The sequence below is a fragment of the Eptesicus fuscus genome, chromosome 9 (assembly GCF_027574615.1).
Source record: "Eptesicus fuscus isolate TK198812 chromosome 9, DD_ASM_mEF_20220401, whole genome shotgun sequence".
Classification (NCBI taxonomy): domain Eukaryota; kingdom Metazoa; phylum Chordata; class Mammalia; order Chiroptera; family Vespertilionidae; genus Eptesicus; species Eptesicus fuscus.
Window position 1 is genome coordinate 19,687,793 of NC_072481.1, and position 18,627 is coordinate 19,706,419.

Consider the following 18,627-nt stretch of genomic DNA (forward strand, 5'->3'; position numbering starts at 1 on the left):
TTCCCCTGCCAGCCTCCTCCAGACAGACGTACCTGAACGCCAGGCAAACCCTGGGCTCCAGGTTCCCCCTGCAAGTCAGAAAAGGCAGACTGGGCCACACCTGCACAAGCCAACCTGCCCCACTGGCAGACCTGGTCTGGGGTGGGCTGTCTGCCAGCCCTCAGAAGAGCACCCCAAGGAGACCCTGAGGGTCAGAGAGGTGGGGGTCAAAACCAAGACCCTGGACAGAAGCAAGGCTAAGGCTGCGGCACAACTCCATCCCAGAGCTGTGCCCTGGAGCATTTAGGGGAGGGCAGAGCTCCATGGTTTTCAAGGCAGATGGGAGTGGACAGCTGGCTGGTAGAAGTGCTGGGGGAGGGGTGGCAGGCAGGCAAAGGCAAGGCTGAAGACATACCTCGGGCCCCTGGACTCCCATTCCCGGAGGCCCAGGCTCTCCCTGAAGAGGAAGAAGGACATCCTTGGCTTGAGATTCCCACTCACCCTTGACCTCCTTAACCTCCTCCACCTTCTCCCAACTCTAAAGCTGATCTTCATTCCCCACTCCAGCCCCCATGTATCTCCCCACCCCCACTTTCACCCACACATACCTGCAGCTCAGGCCCCCCATAGCCACACCTACCTGTAGGCCCTTCAGTCCTGGGGGCCCTTGAACTCCGGGTAAACCAGGCTGGCCCTAAAAGACACAGGTGGCCCATGGGTCCCACGGGGGAAAGGGAAGACCAGGTAAGAAAGGACCAGAGGGCAGGCAGCCCGAACTCACCGGTTTCCCAGGCCGGCCCACGCCTTCTGGGCCTGGCTCTCCTTTGGGGCCTGGCTTCCCAGGCAGTCCCGCCGCGTGAGTCAACGCCCCCTGCAGGCTGGGGCAGGCGGTGCAGCCATCGCCCTAGTCAGAGATGGGCATAGCCAGGAGTGAGCCAGGGCTGGCAGCTGGGCCAGCAGGAGGCATGGGGAAGGGGGAGTCCTTGTGTCCCTCTGAGAGCTCTGCCCCTCCACTGCCCCCACCTCAGCCTGGGAAGTCACAACAGGCGCCTGACACTCCTGCCTCAGAGAAGAGCTGAGGCGCCCCCTCCCAGTGCTCTGGCATCAGAGAAGGTTCACAGCCCCACCCGTCTTCCCCTCAAAACCCTTGGCCTCCTTTTGCTCATGCAACAAACTGCCCCCTGCCTGCCTGACCTTTTCTCCTTTTGGCCCCATGGGGCCCCGAACCCCTGGCTCTCCCGACAGTCCCGGCTGCCCCGAGGTGCCTGGCGTTCCAGGGTCTCCAGGATTCCCTGCGTCACCCTGTAAGGAGTGGGGATCAAGGAGGGCAGAGGTGACCCAGCGGGGGGTCTCTCGGGACCTGCAGGTACGCAGAGCCCTTCTTGGGTCTGGGTCTGGGCAGAGAGTAGGAAGTGGGCACAGGGCAATCAGGAAAAGGAGGAGGAGAGGGCATTGAGAAGAGGTGGTGCCCACCCATGCCCACCGAGGCTTTCTCACCTTCTGCCCCTTGAATCCGCGCTCTCCAGCCTTGCCCTAAGGAGAAAGCATTTCCATCCACTCATGCCCGACACCCCACAGTGGCTGTCACTGCGTTAGACCCGGGAAATACAACCCAAGTCTCTGCTCTCCGGCACTGTATAGATCACGGGCAAAGACTTGAGCCAGACTCCTGCCTGGGTGACCCTGGGCAAGTTACTCAACCTCTCTGTGCCTCGGTTTCCTCATCTGTCAAATGGGGATGATAAAATAGCATAGGCGTCTACACTGTAGGGTCCTTGTGAGATTAGATGGGCTAATTGAAGCAGTGCATGGCTCATTGTGCATACTGCCGGTGTTTACTGTTACTGGCAAAGCAGTAACAACGATAACCACCGCAGTGGTGACTGTCATTTCCTGAAGGCCTAGTGTGTGCTAAGTGCTTCACACACATCCTAGGCTTTACACCACCAGGCACGGGAAACAGGCACAGAGCAAAAGGGACTTGCTCAAGTCTAAAAGCTAGTAAAAGGCAGACCTGGACTTTGAACCCAGGTCTGTCTGGTCCCAGGCTGGTACTCTTTCTGCACATCCTATCATGCTATGTCCTGGGACCCAAATCTCTGCTCTCGGATACTGCATAGACTAAGAGAAAAGACCTGAGCCAGACTCCTGCCTGGCTGACCCACCTACTCCCCACTGCCCAGGGAGCCAAGAGACCCGGGGTCCCCGCCTCTCTCCAGCCCTGTCTGCATCCCCCTGCCAGGCCCTGGAGCTCACCTGTTTTCCTGGCAGGCCGAAGCCCGGAGGCCCAGGCTCTCCCTTTTCTCCAGGAGGGCCAGGCAAGGCCACCACGTGGCTGTCCCCATTCTGAGGCTTGGACGGAGCTGAACACGGCTCGCAAGGCTCCCCCTGCCGAGCAAGGACACAGGGTTGGGGGCCCCAGGCCAGGTTGGAATCTGGGGAATGTAGCCAGGCCTGACACGGCACCTCTAATGGGTAAGGGATATCTCAGGAGAGGTTGTAAAAGAACAGGTAAGAAAGGAAGGCGGGGGCCAAGTCATCAGGGGTCACGCTAAGGGGTCAGCTGGGACCCTCAGGCATTAGGGAGCCTCGGAGAGCTTGAAGGAGAGGACATGGATGTGTTTGGGAAGTTTACCCAAACGTTAACACGGGCACTGAAATCGAGGACCCAGCCGAGAGGTGAACATTACAGACTTCCTGAGCTCCATCCCACTTCTGCACACAAACACCCATGTGACTTTGGGCAATTTACTTGGCCTTTCTGTGCCTCTATTTTCTCATCTGTAAAATGGGAATAATGGGGTCCCTACCCTACAAGGTTTGGGGAAGAGGAAACAATATATGTACAAGCACTTAGCACAGTGCCCTGCACTAATAAGTAGTAAAGAAGTGTTTATATTATATTATTATAAGGGAATAATGTTGGGTGGGGAATGTCCCCATACTCACTTTTTCCCCTTTGATTCCTGTGGGTCCCACTGGCCCTGGTGGCCCCTGTGTGATAAAAACAACAAGAGGACCACACGTGTGATGCCCAGCATCTGCCTGAGCCAGGAGGAGGCACCACCAGGCCTGTCATCTCCCGGAAGTGGGCAGCACCTCCCACCTTGTCCTTTCCCAGAGCTGCTGCCGCCCGCCCGGAGCACACTTACCGAACTGCCAGCTGGCCCCGCCTCCCCGAAATCACCCTGCGATCAAAGGAGAGAACATCAGGTCACATGGGAGTGCAAAGCTCCATCTGAGAAACGACAGGTTTGCTTGGGAGAGCCGAGTGTGGACATATATTCCAGTGTTTCTCACACTTAACACTCGCACACCCACAGAACCCCTCACTGAGTCACGCTGCACTGTAAGTTCAGTGCTGTGACTTGTCTCCAGTTCAACCACAAACACAAACGTTAACACGGGCACTGAAATCGAGGACCCAGCCGAGAGGTGAACATTACAGACTTCCTGAGCTCCATCCCACTTCTGCACACAAACACCCACGTGACTTTGGGCAATTTACTTGGCCTTTCTGTGCCTCTATTTTCTCATCTGTAAAATGGGAATAATGGGGTCCCTACCCTACAAGGTTTTGGGAAGAGGAAACAATATATGTACAAGCACTTAGCACAGTGCCCTGCACAAAATAAGTAGTTAAGAAATGTTTATATTATTATATTATTATAAGACTATCTTGAATATACTTTATTACTTTATATTATCACTAAATTAAAAATACAACATTAAGGAATTCTCTTGGAGAACATGAGGGCTTTCAGGTATAAGCTCTTCAATTCCAGTTTGCAAAACATTAATGGATTTATTTCACTGCAAATGTACATTTGCTGTCTTGTCTATATTGTCTCTACTCCCCACCCAGGGCTCCCGTCTCCCTGCTAAGCCCAGGGGTCCCTAACATCTAATCCCGTCCTCACCTTTTCTCCTTTCAGCCCTGTTGGCCCTGGAGCCCCAACTTTCCCCTGAAAAACAATCAAGTTATAGTCACAGCATTTCCCCATTCCCTCCCCTCTGAGACTCCATGGGCCCCAGTGTCCTCGGAGAAAAAGAAGCCGGCTCCGGATTACACACCCCACGGCCCTGCAGGCAGCGGGGCAGTTATTTCAGTTATACACTGGGGACTCAGAGGTTCTGAGAGGGAGTTCCGGGGGCGAGTAGCCTGGGCCAGTGCAGGAAGAAGGGAGGGACCAGGCTGCAGGCTGGGGACACCGGCCGCAGGGCCTCCCCCTGGCCTCTGCCTTGAGATGGGGGGGCCTAAGGAGCCAGGGAGGACACTGTATAGCAAGGACGGGCTGGACTGGGCTGGCGGGAAGCAGCCACTCACCGGAGGGCCAGGAAACCCGAAGCCAGGGGTCCCCACGTCTCCTTTGGCCCCTACAAGAGGCTCAAGCTGCTGGGCCTCCACAGCTGGGCTGCAGGACAAGCAGGACTCCCCCTGGAGAAGGAAGAGAAGGGATCAAAAAGGCTCCCAATAGTCAGAGGGGGCAGCCGGGTGACTGGGGTTCCCTCACCTTCTCTCCTTTGAGGCCTTGGATGCCAGGGTCTCCCTGTGGGGAGAAAAGGTTTATGGGCTGAGACTGGGCATGTTGGGATACACCCCAACTTCCTAGCCACGTATGACAGCCATGTCACACACCACAAGCACTTCAAACACCCAAGTGTCCTCGGGGATCCAAGGTCAGCAACACCCCCGAGCCAGTGCTCATGAACCGATGAGGCCAGGCTAAGCTCTCCCACGAGAAAGTCCCTGTACGTACCCGATCACCTTTCTGTCCTACAGCTCCCAGGCCCTCCTGAAAAAAAGGGTCTGTGAGGGAGAGGGGGAGGGAGGCCAGGCCCGGACCCTAACCCAGCCCTGCCCACTCCTGCCCACCACCCCCACCAACACCCAATCCCAGAAGGAGAGCACAGCCTCGCTCACTATCAGGGCTGGCTCCACACCAGCTTGCCCAAAAGGCATTTTAGCAGTTCCTTAGGAACTCTGCAGGGTTGCCATGGAGACCTGGGGTGGCCTTCTAGCCCAGCACTAAACTCTATGGTTCAGCTGCTAGCCGTGGAGCTAAGCACCCAGACCCTCTGCCCACAATCTCTCTATGGCCATGAGAAGTACCCAGTCTCTCTGCCCAACTCCACTTCGTGGTGATACCCTCAAGTTCTTTGTGGGGTCCCTCCATGGCCACCCTAGGTACTCACCCTGGCTGGTGCAGGATCACCGGGTTCCCCCTTGGGCCCTGGCTTTCCAGGGAGCCCCACGAAGTTCTGGAACCCTTCAGGCAGCGTTGGGCACACCTCACAGGGGTCACCCTAGAAGAACGGAGAGACCATAAGTGGACAAGGTGGGGCTGAGACCTAGGGGAAGACAAGGACCTCTAGACGTTGGGGGGCCAGGCCCTAGCCCCAATGTCAGCAGGAACCCTGGAGGGGCTTTCTGTTCAGCTGACTCATTCATTCAACTGATTCCTGGACATCGCAAAACTGCATCCTCACAGCCGGCCATCAGAAAGCATCGTGTCCCATCTACAGAAGTGGAAACTTGCCACGGTCATAAATCATGTGTGGCTGAGGCGGGCCTTGAACCCAGCGGTGTAACTCCCCAGCCAGGCTCTGTAGGTGGTAATCACACACACACACACACTGTAGTGACAAAGAAAGGGTGGGGTCCACTGAGGAAGGTCAGCACCCTTGGTCACAGGGCCCCTGATGCTTAGTGTCACCTCCAGAGAGGGGCTCCCACTCCCACCCCACCCTGGGGCAGCGCGGCAGAGGACTCACCTTCTCTCCCTTCAGCCCTGGCACCCCTGGCTTCCCCTGTGGGAGAAGCAGTGGGCATTAGGACTGGTGCATCAGGAGAGGGCCCGAGGACCTAGCCCCCCACCTCTGGGAGCCCTGGTAAAGCAGACTTGGACATGGTGGGCAGCGCCCCCCCCCACCCCCACCGAATTGGGGTCACTCACAGGTTTCCCGCCAGGACCTTCCTTTCCCGGCACCCCGGAGCTGCCCTGTGGTCAGAAGAAGGGTGAAGGGGGAGGCTCCTGGCTATGACCTCAGCCCATTCACCCCCTCCCCATGCAGTCCCCTCTTCAGACGGCAGGATCATCTCTGCCAAGTCTCCCGTCGCCTCCTGCTCGGTTTGGTCAGCAGAGACCCCCCCCCCCCCCCCCTCTGCTGCCTGTCCTCCATGTCTGTCTAATCCAAGTCCTCTGGTTGCAAAGGAAGGGCGTCCTGAGGCCTCTGTGTGCCCCTTCCCCAGTGCAGCAGGTTGGAACGTGATCTGGGGGACCCCAGAGGAACCGCAGCAGACAGACCGACCAACATTTCCAGGGCCTTTGCTCACTAAGGCACAAGGCCCTATGAGCTTGGGCCCTCCAGGCAAGGCCACTCTGGTCATCACTAGACTTCAGACTGCCCTCCCCGATGTCTGGAACCCAGGCCAAGGCTCCCTCATCAGCGAATACTGGGAGGGGGTCACTCCCCACCGAGGGTCCTGGCTGAGCAGAGAGCCCATCCTCCTCAGAGCCCATCCTCCCCGCTCCCCCCACATGTCCATCACCCCAGCTGCCCCAGCCCCATTCTCTCTCCTCCCGCCAAGCAGGGGGCTCCCCCATGCGCCCATGCTCTAGCCTGTGCTTACCTTGTCTCCTTTAGGACCTGCTGGGCCTCCCGGGTCCCCCTGAGGGCAGAAACAGTGCCGGAGCCTCACATTACAGAGAGATCTATTCTAGCCCCTCCCCCAGCAGGACCCTGGGTCTTGCCCCCCACCACTGGCCAGGCAGGAGAAGGGTCTGAAGAAAAGAGGGGCAAGGAGTACTCACCGGGATCCCAGGAAGTCCTATACCAGGGGGCCCAGGTAGGCCAGGTGGCCCGGGCTCTCCTGCCAGCCCCTCGGGCCCGACAAAGCCAGGGTCTCCCTGGTCAGGTGTTATGTGGGTGTGAGAGAGCTGCCGCCTCGGCTCAGCACCCACTCTCCACCCCACAGACACCCGCAGCTCACCTTCTGTCCTTTAGGCCCCATGACACAGATCTCTCCTGGCCGGCCCTGTGAGTGGGTGTAAGAACGGCCAAGGCTTGGCACAGACCCACTGCCCACCCCATTGTCCCTCACCAAGCCACACTCCACCCAGGGCCCCAAGGTCATCAGATGTCAGCCTCAGGGTGTTAGAGGTCAGGGGCTCTTAGGGCAGGAGTCAGGAGGCCCCCTCCTGGCTGTGTCCTCAGGCACAGCCTGCCCCTCCCAGGCCTGTCCTGTCTGGGCGAGGGTATCAGCATGGGTTCTGATGGTTAAACTCCAGCATTCCAGACCCCCAGGCTGAGGGACGTGGGGTTGTGGTGGGGAGGGGCTGGGAGCCATACATACGTCTCGGCCTGGCTTTCCCATAGAGCCCTTGGTGCCTCCGTCTCCCTTCTCTCCTTTCTGGCCCTGGAAGAGGTAGAGACAACGTGACTGGGGTTGAGGGCAGGGCCTGGAAGAACCAGGGCAGCTCCATCCAGGGGAGAGGCAACTTCCTTCGAGACCCAGGTCTCTGCTGCCCCTGAGATTAAATGGCCTCGTCCCCACAGGAGGGTAGACAACAGGAAGAACTCCCAAACCAGCCAGACCGCTCCCTCTGGGGCCGGTGGCACTTCCCTCTAGGTCTTGGTGGGAATTTGGACATGGTGGAGTGACTGGGAGTGTTGGCGGGTACTGCCAACTCTGTGCCTGATGTCACCTCCCTCCTCATGTCTGCAGAGCCCACAGATCTCTCTGCCACCCACCCCTTCAAACCCAGACCCGTTACCTTCTGGCCTGTGGAGCCCGGGGGTCCTGCGGGTCCCTGAGATGAGTTGGGGACACAAAAGGAGGCGTGATAAAGGAGAGGAAGGCTAAGGCCCCACTGCCCCTGCCCTACCCCTGGTCCCACACTCACCAAGCCTCCTGACTCCCCCTTCTCTCCCTTCGGGCCTTCTGAACACTGAGCAGGGAGATAAGGTGTTGAGAGGGGCCCAGGGTCCCCCTATGGGCTGCCAAGGGCACAGCCCCTTCCCCAAGGCTAACCCCATGCTGACGCTAAAGCAGGCCTCACCTCCAGCTCTTACCTGAAGCGGGGCATCCAGAGAGATTCGGACACAGTCATTGCCCTGGGGGTAGGGAGCAAGGGATCAGGGGTGGGGCCCCCTAGGAGAGTCTCCCCAGACCTGTTTTGAAGAGGATGGGCCCAGGAATCCCACAGTCCTAGGTGCCCCTAGAAAAATAGAGATTTCCACACTAACCCCTAGAAAGCTCCTGGCCCTCATCCCTCCTCTGGGCCAGGCTGCAGGTTTCCAGCTGAGATGACGGGGAGGATGGCTCACATCCCAGCCCACCCCCAGGGCAGCAGGCAGGGCTGGCCACTTACCCGGGCTCCCTTCTCTCCCTTGAGGCCTGATGGGCCAGGCGGGCCCTGCTCACCTTTCCCTCCCTGTGGATGAGACCAAAACGGGTGCTGGGACCAGAGGGGGCACAGGGGAGCCTCCCAAATCTGGTCTTCTCCACCGTCCACCCACAAGGGTGTGTAAATGAGCACAGCCCCACCCAACCCCCACCACACACACAACACATGGATTCCATATGCATTCAACCACATGTCCCTCCCAGGCCAAGAGGCTCTATCTGGCAAATCTATAGTCTCACGCAGAGGGTATCCCTTCCCCCACACCCCTACCCAAGCACACTAGCTCACACGCAGCACCCAGGGACACAGGGACACGTGCATGGACACAAACGTGGAGCAGCAGAAACCCACGGAGATGAGTGTCAGGCTGCCTGAGTTCAATTCCTGCTCCTACTGCTTTAGTACGTGACTCAAGTCATGTGACCTCTCTGAGCCTCAGTTTCCTCATCAATAAAATGGGGCTCATGTCAGCAACTATCTCATCGTGTGGTGCCAGGTGTTTATGCTGCAGGTAGAGTGCTTGGCACAGGGCCTAGCACTCAGTCAGCACTCACATGAGGGTGGCCCCAAGAGCTATTACATACTCACAGGCACGCATAAGCGCACAAGCTCACACTCGCACGCATGCGGCCTACCCCATCACTCACAAGCTCTGCGGTCCTATCAGGCCCACAGGTATGTGGATTCAGCCCTCAACACCACTACTGTGGGCTACACACATGCAAACACGTGACCAGAGGTGCATGTAGCCACATACACACACACACACAATCACTCTGACACACGCGTCACACACGTGGGATGGTGGGGTTTCGGTTTTTCCATAAGTGAAATGACAATACCCACCCCACAGGATGCTTGAGGGGATTCGGGAAGGTCATAGATGTGTGGCCCACGGCCTGATGTGCAGCGGGGCCTCTAAAAAGGGCAGTTCTTAACACCCTTATACACACCCATCCTTCTCTCTTTCCAACACGCACATGTCTAATCACCACACACACACACAGGCTCAGGTAGCCCTGACAGAAACACAGCCCCAAGGTGACGCTGCAGGACGGGCTGGGATCTCTGAAGAGGGTGGGAGTGTCCTGCTCTCCATCTGGAACTCACCTGGAGGCCAGAGGGACCAGTTGTGACCTGAGGGGACAGAGGCGAGAGCATTACACCTCGGAGAGGGAGAAGAAACGGGGCCCAGAGAGAACAACCCATTTAGCCAGGGGCACACGGCATGGTGACAGGAACAACACGCTGAATCCCAGTCCCTGATCCGTCTCCCAGGCAACCAGCCAGCTGACTTGGTATCCTAAGGCTGTCAAACTTGCACAGGGGTCCAACCTACCCTCTGAACCTGCCTGGCTTTGGCTAGCTCTGACCCTCAGTTGCTAGGATAACATGGCTGCTTGGTTGCCATGGTAACCCTGTATATCTGGGGACTGCAGCCTTGCCAGATTTGGTTGGGGACTAGGTAGAAAAAGGGGCACTTCCTGATGCCCCCCTAAGTCAGGGGGTTTGGAGCTGAGGGGAGCAGGAGTTGTAGCCTTTGTGGACCAATGTGACTTGTCACCTCAGAATATCAGGCCCTGAGGAAGTGGTGACTCATGCTGCTCACGGAAGAGGCACAGTTGGGTACCAGCTGGGCTTGCGCTGAGTCCTTCTCCCTTGTCCTTCTGGACCCCAGAGGGAGGGAGGGCAGGGCCAGCTAGAGAGGGTGAGGAGGGGAGGCCTTGAGCCAGCATGTGTTTTGGGGGCCAGTGCTGGGCTGTGTCACTCTGAGTCCTTCCCCTTCTCTAGTCCTCCAAGACCATGTGGGGGCCCTCAAGCAAAGCAGGCCTGAGTCCTTGGGGGAGTGTAAAGCTGGGATCTGCAGCCAAGGCCCTGATCCTCCTGGCCACCACCCCGTCCCCATGGCACCCTGGATCCCAATGCATGGCCCAGATCACAGGGCGTGAGGCTTCCTTCCCTGCAGCCTGGCTTGGTGAGGATGGGGGTGGGGGTCAAGCCCAGCTCGGGGAGATGGGCAGAGAGGGAGTGTGAAAGTGCACAAAGACCCCTTGTCCTGAACCAGGAAGCTGCCAATAAACCTCTAAGCCACGCTCACTCCCAGCCAGTGCCCACCCCATGCTGCACACCTTCTGTTCACTCACATTGCTTTCCCGGGCACCATGGACACAGGGTGGGCACTGAAAGGGAAGAACAGGCCAGGGGGTCAGCTCTGAGAGCTCAGGACCACCCATGCATACCCACACACACACCAAGCACACAGAACATCATATATGTTCTGGGCGAAGTCTGAGGGAGCATGAAGATAGGAATCATATCCAACAAGCCTTGCCCCTTAATTCCCACCCACCCAGAGCCAGGCATTTCTCAGATGAGGAAACTGAAGCCCAGAGAGGAATAGCAGTGGACTCTGGGTCACACAGAATGTCAGAGCAGAATGAGGTCTATAATCTGGGGTCCCATGGCCAAGGCCTGGGCTCTCCCCATGATGCCCATGGCTACTGGCTGCCAACTTAGCAGGAGTATCCAGGGCTAATTCACACCCCCTCCCCCCCCACCCCCGCCGCCGCCAAGGAAAGGCATCAGACAGACATGACCCAGCATTGATCCCCCAAGGAATGCTGGGAGCTGTGTAGTCATCCCACACCCCCATGCCCAGGCTCCAGTGCCCCAAAGCCTTGTCCAAAGGGTTCATGCTGGCACCTCTTCAACCGAGCTCTTTTTGCCAGTCTAGATGGGAGGCTTACCTCATCGGGGGCTGTCTCCTGATGGGCCTGGGAAGAGGGAGGGCATGGGGTGGGCAGGGAATGGAGGGGATGAGGCACTGCTTCTAACACCCCTGCCCAAGAACCACCAGGAGCAGGTGCCCTCAGTAGTGCCAGGTACTGTGTCTGCCTCACTCCCATTCATCCTTCCTCCTCAGAGCTGGCACCTATGTGTCTTAGCTCTGTCCAAAAGGGGGCAGGTGGGAAGAGTGTGGGAGTAGAGTCTCTTATGCAAGAGGGCATGGAGGGCATGGAGGGCAAACTGAGGGTACCGTGGGCTCCTCCCCCCACCCACCATCTCTACCTTTGTTCCCCTTTCTGCCTTCTGGCTGATTCTTCCCGTCAGCTGGGCATCCACCTGGGCAGACAGAGTGAAGGGGAGCTGTTGAGGAGGGGGCAGTCTGGGGCCCACGCTGGAAAGGGGTACTCAGACAGGTGACATCTGGCACCTCCTAGGGCATCAAGAGCCTGTTCAGGCCCCTGACACCCCACTGACCCCTTTCTTTCCCCCCACCCACGTGATGTCGGAGAAAATAAGACCATGAATCAATGAGATCCTGTGTTCCTGCAGCCAAAGGCTGGGCATGATGCCCAGTGGGCAGGGAGGTTGCCCAGTCAGTGGGTGGGGCTAAGAGAGGAACTGGGCTTCCAGGCTACCCCTAAAGAACCTGCAAATGAGCAGCACAGCTGGCCATGGTGCTGGGTGCAGAACCAGCCTGGCCTTGACCGGGGCTGGGCCCAGGAGAGTGAGGAAACCCCAAGGGAAGCAGTGTGGTCTGGCCTCTGGCCTCGGGTATCCCTGTCCCGGAAACTGCCTTTGGTTACAAGCCTCATCTTGCCCTCACCAGGAGGGCCTGGGGTGGTATCAATGAGGGTCTGGGTAGTGCCAGAGCTAGATGGGCACAACTCAATGCCAATAGGCAGGCAGGCACAGGGTCACCCAGTGGGCTGTCCCTCTGCCTCCCTGAATCCTACAGGAATGGTACACACAGAGGCAGACTTCCAGTGCCCTCCCTACCCCAGGTACAACTGACCCTGGGGCAGACCTCAGTCAGGCTGGGTGAGGGGTAGTCTCCCTATGCCTGCCTGCCCTGCCCACCCACCTTGCTTTTTTGAGGTTCCTCCAGGCAGAAGCAGCGAGTGTAGACCTTGCCCTCCGTCTGTGGATTGATCTCGATGAGCTCATTGCTCTGGGTGTCCCGGCGGGCCTTGGAGGTCTCTGGAGGGCACTGCCCAGTGTGAGGGAAGGGCTGGGTTCAGTACAGAAGGCTGACACCCGCCCTTCACCCACTCATCTTAAGATCTCTAGGCATCCCCTCCTGGTCGCCCACCTCCAGCACACTGTGCCCCTGCGCAGTGCCCCAACACCCCCTCCACCGCTGTGCTGGCGCCGGGCCACTCACCCCTCCCGGTAAAATCTCACAGCAGCCCTCCTCCAGCACCAGCTCCGGGTCGCAGTAGATGTGTGCCTGCTGAAGGTCAAACTGCAGGGGACACACAGTCAGCTTCACTTCATTTTAGCAAATAGTCCTGGTCCCCAGTGAGGCACAGAGGAGGCTCCACCCTAGGATTTGACCTCAGAGAGTTTCTAGTCTGGCCTGGGAGACCATCAGGAATATCGCTGTCCCCAAAGGGAAAACACTGCGTGTGCAGGAAAGAGGGAGAGGAGGGAGAAATGTTCACGTTGGCCCGGAGGAACAGGGGGTGAGGAGGCTCCATTCAAGCTGGGCATGAAGGGCCAGTCGATCTTCAGCAGATGGGCATGCAAGGAAAAGCACCACAGGCGGGGGTGACAGCACAGGCAAAGGCATGGAGGTGTGCAAGTCCTGGCGACATGGACGGCCGGGATGGAATCGAGAAGAGCAGAGCTGCGTGGAGAGGTAACGGAAGCTGCCGCGGCGCACATTTATAAGGACCAGGTCAGAAGGGCCCTGGATGCCGGGTGAATATGTTTAGGCTGCATCTGGGGGGCAGTGGGGAGCCAAGCCAGGATTCTGAGCAAGGGAAGGACCTGGTCAGACACAGATTCCAGGGAGCTCGCCCAGGCTCCCAGGAAGCGGGAGCAGAGGCCAGAGCCCCACCTCGCACTCACCGAGACGGGCTTGGCCTGCTCAGCGTCCAAGCCCAGAAAGACATGGCCCACGGGCCGGATGGGTCGCCGGGGCCCCAGAGGCTGGGAGAAGGCTGAGGTGCAGTCCACGTGCACGGAGGCCACGCGCTCCGCCACGCTCAGCAGCAGCTTGTGCCAGCGCAGGTCAAAGAGCTGGGGCACCGAGAAGATGCAGGACACGAAGTCGCCATCGTGGCCCCGGGCCCGCAGCTCCAGGCTCTGCTCCTGGCTGTTGACTTCCAGGGAAATCTGGGTGGAATTGGGAAAGATGCAGGTCAGAGGATCAGAGCCCGGGGACCACCGCATGGCACCGTTAAGGGCCCTCAAGTTCATTTCACAGGAGGGGAAACTGAGGCCCAGAAAGGAAAGGACGCTGGCTGGAGTCACAGAATGAGAGATGCTGGTGGGGTGGGGGTGGCCGTGAGGGTGGGCACTGGGGCGTAGCGGGGAGGCCTCAGACATCCCCACCTGGGACAGAGCTGCTCTCAGCCCCAAGAGCAATAGGTGTGGGAGGGGGGCTCACCTGCGGGTACCCCTCTCCATCGGTCACTTGAAACAAATACCACGTGTTCTGGTGTGTGTGTTTCTTCAGCAATAGCGTCAGCACCAGGGTGAACTCATCGGGGAGGCCCCGTGGGAATACTCGGCTGAGGACAGAGTAGGGAGGGTGCCCTGAGGCTCAGGGGAGAGACCACCTCCTGCCCACCGTGGGCCCTCGGGACTGTTGAGCCTACGCAAGATACCTGCAGGCCCACACCTCCAAACCGGCACAACCCACACACACCCATTCATTTACAGACATTTCTTGAGTGCCTACTATGTGCCAGGTGTGGGTCTGGCTGCTAGAGAGGACAGTAGTGGGAACACAGAGAAGGTGCCTACCCTCACGGAGCTTTCAAGTCTAACGGGGTGGGAGGTGATGTGGGGAGCAGACCACAAGCAAAGAATCCCCAGAATGACTGTTTCACCATCTCATTACAATAGTGGCAAGTGCTTCCAAGGAATTCAGGATGTCCTGGGGAGAATAACTGGGTGTGTGTGGGGGGGGGGGGGATGGGGGGGGGAGAGCAGGGAGGAGAGACACTAAAAAAGATGAAAAGGGTTCAGTAGGATGAGAGAAGCAAGAAAGAAAGAAGACCATTTTGGGAGATGAGGCTGGAGAGGTAAGCAGAGGCCAGAATATCCAGGGATTTGTGGGAGTTTGGATCTCTCTCTCTCTCTCTCTCTCTCTCTCTCTCTCTCTCTCTCTCTCTCTCTCTCTCACTCTCACACACACACACACACACACACACACACTTGCCAGGTTCCACCCCCATCCTGGGGTCCTCATGATACCCACAGGATGCAGACCTGTCCCCAACCACTGCTAACCAGAGACAGGAGCGGGACGGAGTGTGGGCCTGGCAGGCACCCCCGCTTTGCCCACCCCGCAAGCCCTAGGAGTGGAGACCAGGGGGTGGGATGAAATGACCACAGGTGCTGCGAGCCTTAGCACCTTAACACCCAGCGTGGCTGGTGAGTGTGGCTGAGATCAGTATTGACTCCCAGCGGTCACTCTGGGGCCTTTACCGTGTGGGCTGGGTGAGCGGGGCCGCCCCCAGTCGCAGGATGAGAGGCCCATTGGGGTTGCGGATCTTCTTGATGGCCGATGTCTTCATGAAGTTGAGACGGCGGATGAGGTTGAAGCCTTCAGGGGAGACACCAAGTGTGGGGCAGATGAGTGCAGGCCACGCCAGAAAAAGGTTGGGGAGGGGGGGCGGGACAGCAGGATGAGAGGGGCACTCACCAGTCACATTGGTCGATAAGTCACTTCTGTGTTCCAACTTGAGTCCTTCTTGCTGCGAAGGTGGGCACTTCTCACCTGGAAGAGAAATGGATGTGCCCAGGTTAAGGTAGCTGCACAGCCAGGCTCCTGGGGATCCAGGGAGGAGGTTACAGTCCCCACTGTGGACCTTTAGCCAGGCTGTGCCTTGGACCAGCTATCAAGGAGGTGAAGGCTACTGGAGAGGGATAGCTTAATCCGGGTCTCTGAGGGGACAGGTGGGTACCATGGACCTGCCTCCTCCCTAGGCCTGATTGAGCAGAAGTGTTGGGGGAGGTGTTACAACAGGAGCGATGGGGGCTAGAATCACAAAGGCTTTCCCATCAATACAGATGTGGTAGCTGGGACAAGACAGTGAACACAGCTCCTGGAAGCTGCACATTGGACTCCCAGGCTGCCTGGCCGGAAGAAGACATCCTGGATCCCTTAGCCCGATGACTCCACTGGAGCCTCCCTCCCCCAGGTCCGACCAGAAAGATTATCACTGTATTCAACAGCAGCAGCAATGGGTGACTCACCCCATGGCAGTGGGCCCAGATTCCTTACAGATGTTGAAATCCTCTGCCCCATCCCCCAGGGGACCCGGTGAGACAGAGGAGAGCAACGCACATGTGCACACATGCAGACACACATATGTACACACACAATTCACAGGCGGCCGCGTGCCCCCAGGTGCATACCTCTCCCGCATCAGCCTCCTTCGGCTGGATTTGGGTTCTAGTGGTTCTATTTCTGCTCAGTTAGGAGGCTAAACTACCGAGCCCAGAGGGCACCCAGCAGGGCAGGGCAAGTTGCCCGGTCAACTTCCTCTGGCTTTGGGCCTTGGAAAGCTGCACCCTCTGTCTCATCCAGCGTCTGGGCCTCAAGGCGGGCCCTTTATCTGAGATCCAGGGCCAGCCGTGGAGGAGGAGCCCTTGGCTGGAGGATGGAGTCCCCACCTTGAGAAGGATCAGAGGGGCCTGGGTCTCTTTCAGGATGCAGCTTCCTTTTGCAGGAGAGCTCACTGCCTGCTCCTCTCTACCCCACGGCCCGACCAGCTCAGTGTGCACAGGAGAGGTTTAGGTGTCAGGGAGGACGGTAGCTGTCTCACACACACAGACACAGGAATAGGCACAGATGCATAGAGCGATTCTGAGATGCAAACACAGAGAGGCCCAGAGACACACAAATATGCAGGCAGAACCCACACACACTCTAGCTCACCTGGCACAGGCTCACCTCACAAACCCCCCCAGGCCACCCTGCGCCCAGCCTCCAGACTCTCCTACAAATGCCCACATGGCCCAGGTCACATAGGTACATAGGACCTGGCACCGCAGGGAGCCAAGTCACAGGCCTCATGTGTCATCTCACCTGTATTTGCCCCATGGCTGCAGGTGGCCCAGAGACCAAGCAGCCACAGGCCAGGAGCCCAAGATGCCCACATCCTGGCTCAGAGAAGCCGGCCACAGCCGCAGCACCTGAAAATCACAGAAACCAGGAAAGTGGGTTGCTGAGCTCACGCAGCACAGCTCCACGTGTGGGCAAGTAGCAGCCAGCCCATGGGGCCCACGCACTGGTCTGGGGTGGCAGGAGGCCTGGCCAGGCATCCGTCCCTCTCAGAGGCCCGGCCACAGGCTTTGGGCTACGATTTGGGCCAGGGTGATATTCAAAATATTTAACCACCGGTATGGCATGGACACCAACCAGCCAGAGCAGAATGCTGGCAGGAGCACAGGGTCCAAGCGGCATCTGGCTGTGCCGGTGGAGAGCCGCTGCATTGAGGAGACATCTAGAGGGTCCTAGAAGGCCAGGCCGATTGGGAGAGTGAGGGGGCTTGAGGCAGAGGCCATTCACCAATACACTTGGAAGCATTTCAGTACTTTATCAACCTGGCGCTGTGTTTGTATATATACTAGCCTGGTACCTGGCTAGCTGCACCCAGCTCAGCCGGGAGGCCCTGCTAGCTCCCCACAAGGTCAGGGGCTGACGACTGGGCTCTTTCCTGGCAGGCATCGCAGGGCTGCATGTGCGCCAAGGAAGCCTCCCCCGTGGGTACAGTGAGCGGGAGAGCAGGTCACCAGGGCTCAGGTTGTTGCCAACCTTCAGTGCTGATGGATGTTCATCTTTTAGTTTTATTAAACCCTGGATGGATGGGCCCAGATAAATCAATGCAGGCTCAGCAAGCAGCCAGCAGAGCCATACATCAGTCAGCCTCCCCCAAGACTCACACACACACACAGAGTCATGCATGTGTCAGCATGGCACACAGATATACACAGGATATACACACAGACACATGTATGCATACAAGCCTACCTGTACACGGGCATGCTCACAGAGATCTATGTTCACCAACATACCCAGACACAACAGCTTGCGCATACACACGTGTACACAGCTAGCCTATCAATGGCCTTCCTGAAGGGAAGTTCTTATGCAAGTCTGACTTCATTCCCTCCGGCTGTAATGAATTCTATTTCTCCTCCCTCAGCCCTGGATAGGGAATGAGAACAGAAAGGACTCCCTCACCTCAACGTATTTGGAGATAGGACCCGAATCCCCTTCTTCCTGGGGCAGAACTGTTCCCACTTTATTCACCATCCCCCATTCTGGTGGTGTGCACATCCCATCTCTCAAACCCAATCCTGGCCTCCCCTCCTTCCAGTCAGTGAAGGGCTGCCAACTGTTTGAGACGTGTGAATGCATGTGGAGGCGTGAACATTGATGTATTTGTGTCCCCTTCCCGCTCCTGTCTCTGGCCTCCACTCCCCTGGCTCCAGCCAGAGCCAGGGGCCACAGGGACAGAACCTGCCTAGGAGATGATCCCACCCCAATTCAAAGGCACAGATCTGAGGGTAGGGAGAGGCAGAACTGGGACTCAGCTTAGAGCTCATCCCCTATAGAGAAGGCAGTTGAGATCCAGAGAGGGAAAGCCACTTGCTCCAGGTCACACAGCAAGTCAGGGCAGAAGGTCCCCTTCAGCCCACAGCCAGGAAGCAGCCCACTCCGCCCCCTACTTACCGTGGCTGGAGATCCCCCTACCTCACCGAGAATCCAGTGCAGCCCAGTGCAGCCAGCCAGGGGGAGCAGGGCCCGGGTTCCTCAGGCCCACGGGGGAGTCCTCGATCACTTCTGGCTGTCCTCGGGTCCCCAGTGTCCCAGGTCCTGAGCTCTTGGGGCTGAATGCTGCCCAGGCTCTCGGCCTGCCTGCCGGGACTGGCGGGACTGCCGGCCACTCCGGGTGGGGGAAGAAGGGGAGGTTCTAGGGGGCTGGGGATCAGCCAGGGCTGCTAATGGAACACAGCTGGACCCGCCCGCCAGGCAGGAGGAGGGCGGGAGGGCCAGGAGGGGGCTCGGCAGCGGCAGAGGCTGCAGACACACAACCCGTTCCTGGCCTGGCTGTCCTCCTAGGCCCGCCCTCCCAATTCCCGCCAGGTGAGCGAGCCAGCCAGCCAGCCAGCAAGGCGGGACCCTGCGTGCCCAGAACTGCCCTGCAAGGGGGCTCTGGGGGCAGGTGGGTGGGCGGGGAGGCCGGCCCTTTAAGAGCCAGGCCTGAGC

At 58.4% G+C, this 18,627-nt stretch overlaps 1 protein-coding gene across 4 annotated transcripts in view; it reads right to left on the bottom strand.

Moving 5' to 3' along the window:
• The window catches only part of COL16A1 (collagen type XVI alpha 1 chain), a 49,157-nt gene extending 30,800 nt beyond the window's left edge, over positions 1-18,357 (bottom strand). For 3 of the 4 annotated variants that reach the window (XM_054721475.1, XM_054721474.1, XM_054721472.1), the window contains exons 1-36: positions 18,091-18,357; positions 16,441-16,547; positions 15,052-15,126; positions 14,835-14,952; positions 13,789-13,912; positions 13,248-13,514; positions 12,559-12,639; positions 12,259-12,384; positions 11,460-11,513; positions 11,138-11,164; positions 10,535-10,570; positions 9,501-9,527; positions 8,355-8,417; positions 8,056-8,097; positions 7,887-7,931; positions 7,758-7,793; positions 7,337-7,399; positions 6,974-7,018; positions 6,795-6,890; positions 6,614-6,652; positions 5,937-5,981; positions 5,755-5,790; positions 5,176-5,286; positions 4,740-4,775; positions 4,494-4,529; positions 4,307-4,417; positions 3,900-3,944; positions 3,132-3,167; positions 2,929-2,973; positions 2,236-2,367; positions 1,477-1,512; positions 1,174-1,281; positions 761-883; positions 620-673; positions 395-436; positions 33-68 (exon numbers count right to left, since the gene is read on the bottom strand). In XM_054721475.1, the coding sequence (XP_054577450.1) occupies positions 33-68; positions 395-436; positions 620-673; positions 761-883; positions 1,174-1,281; positions 1,477-1,512; positions 2,236-2,367; positions 2,929-2,973; positions 3,132-3,167; positions 3,900-3,944; positions 4,307-4,417; positions 4,494-4,529; positions 4,740-4,775; positions 5,176-5,286; positions 5,755-5,790; positions 5,937-5,981; positions 6,614-6,652; positions 6,795-6,890; positions 6,974-7,018; positions 7,337-7,399; positions 7,758-7,793; positions 7,887-7,931; positions 8,056-8,097; positions 8,355-8,417; positions 9,501-9,527; positions 10,535-10,570; positions 11,138-11,164; positions 11,460-11,513; positions 12,259-12,384; positions 12,559-12,639; positions 13,248-13,514; positions 13,789-13,912; positions 14,835-14,952; positions 15,052-15,126; positions 16,441-16,513 (2,469 nt within the window). In that variant the 5' untranslated portion in view covers positions 16,514-16,547; positions 18,091-18,357. The remainder of the gene's footprint in view (positions 1-32; positions 69-394; positions 437-619; positions 674-760; positions 884-1,173; positions 1,282-1,476; positions 1,513-2,235; positions 2,368-2,928; positions 2,974-3,131; positions 3,168-3,899; positions 3,945-4,306; positions 4,418-4,493; positions 4,530-4,739; positions 4,776-5,175; positions 5,287-5,754; positions 5,791-5,936; positions 5,982-6,613; positions 6,653-6,794; positions 6,891-6,973; positions 7,019-7,336; positions 7,400-7,757; positions 7,794-7,886; positions 7,932-8,055; positions 8,098-8,354; positions 8,418-9,500; positions 9,528-10,534; positions 10,571-11,137; positions 11,165-11,459; positions 11,514-12,258; positions 12,385-12,558; positions 12,640-13,247; positions 13,515-13,788; positions 13,913-14,834; positions 14,953-15,051; positions 15,127-16,440; positions 16,548-18,090) is intronic. The other variant, XM_054721473.1, reaches the window with a different exon arrangement.
• Positions 18,358-18,627: the final 270 nt, after the last annotated feature.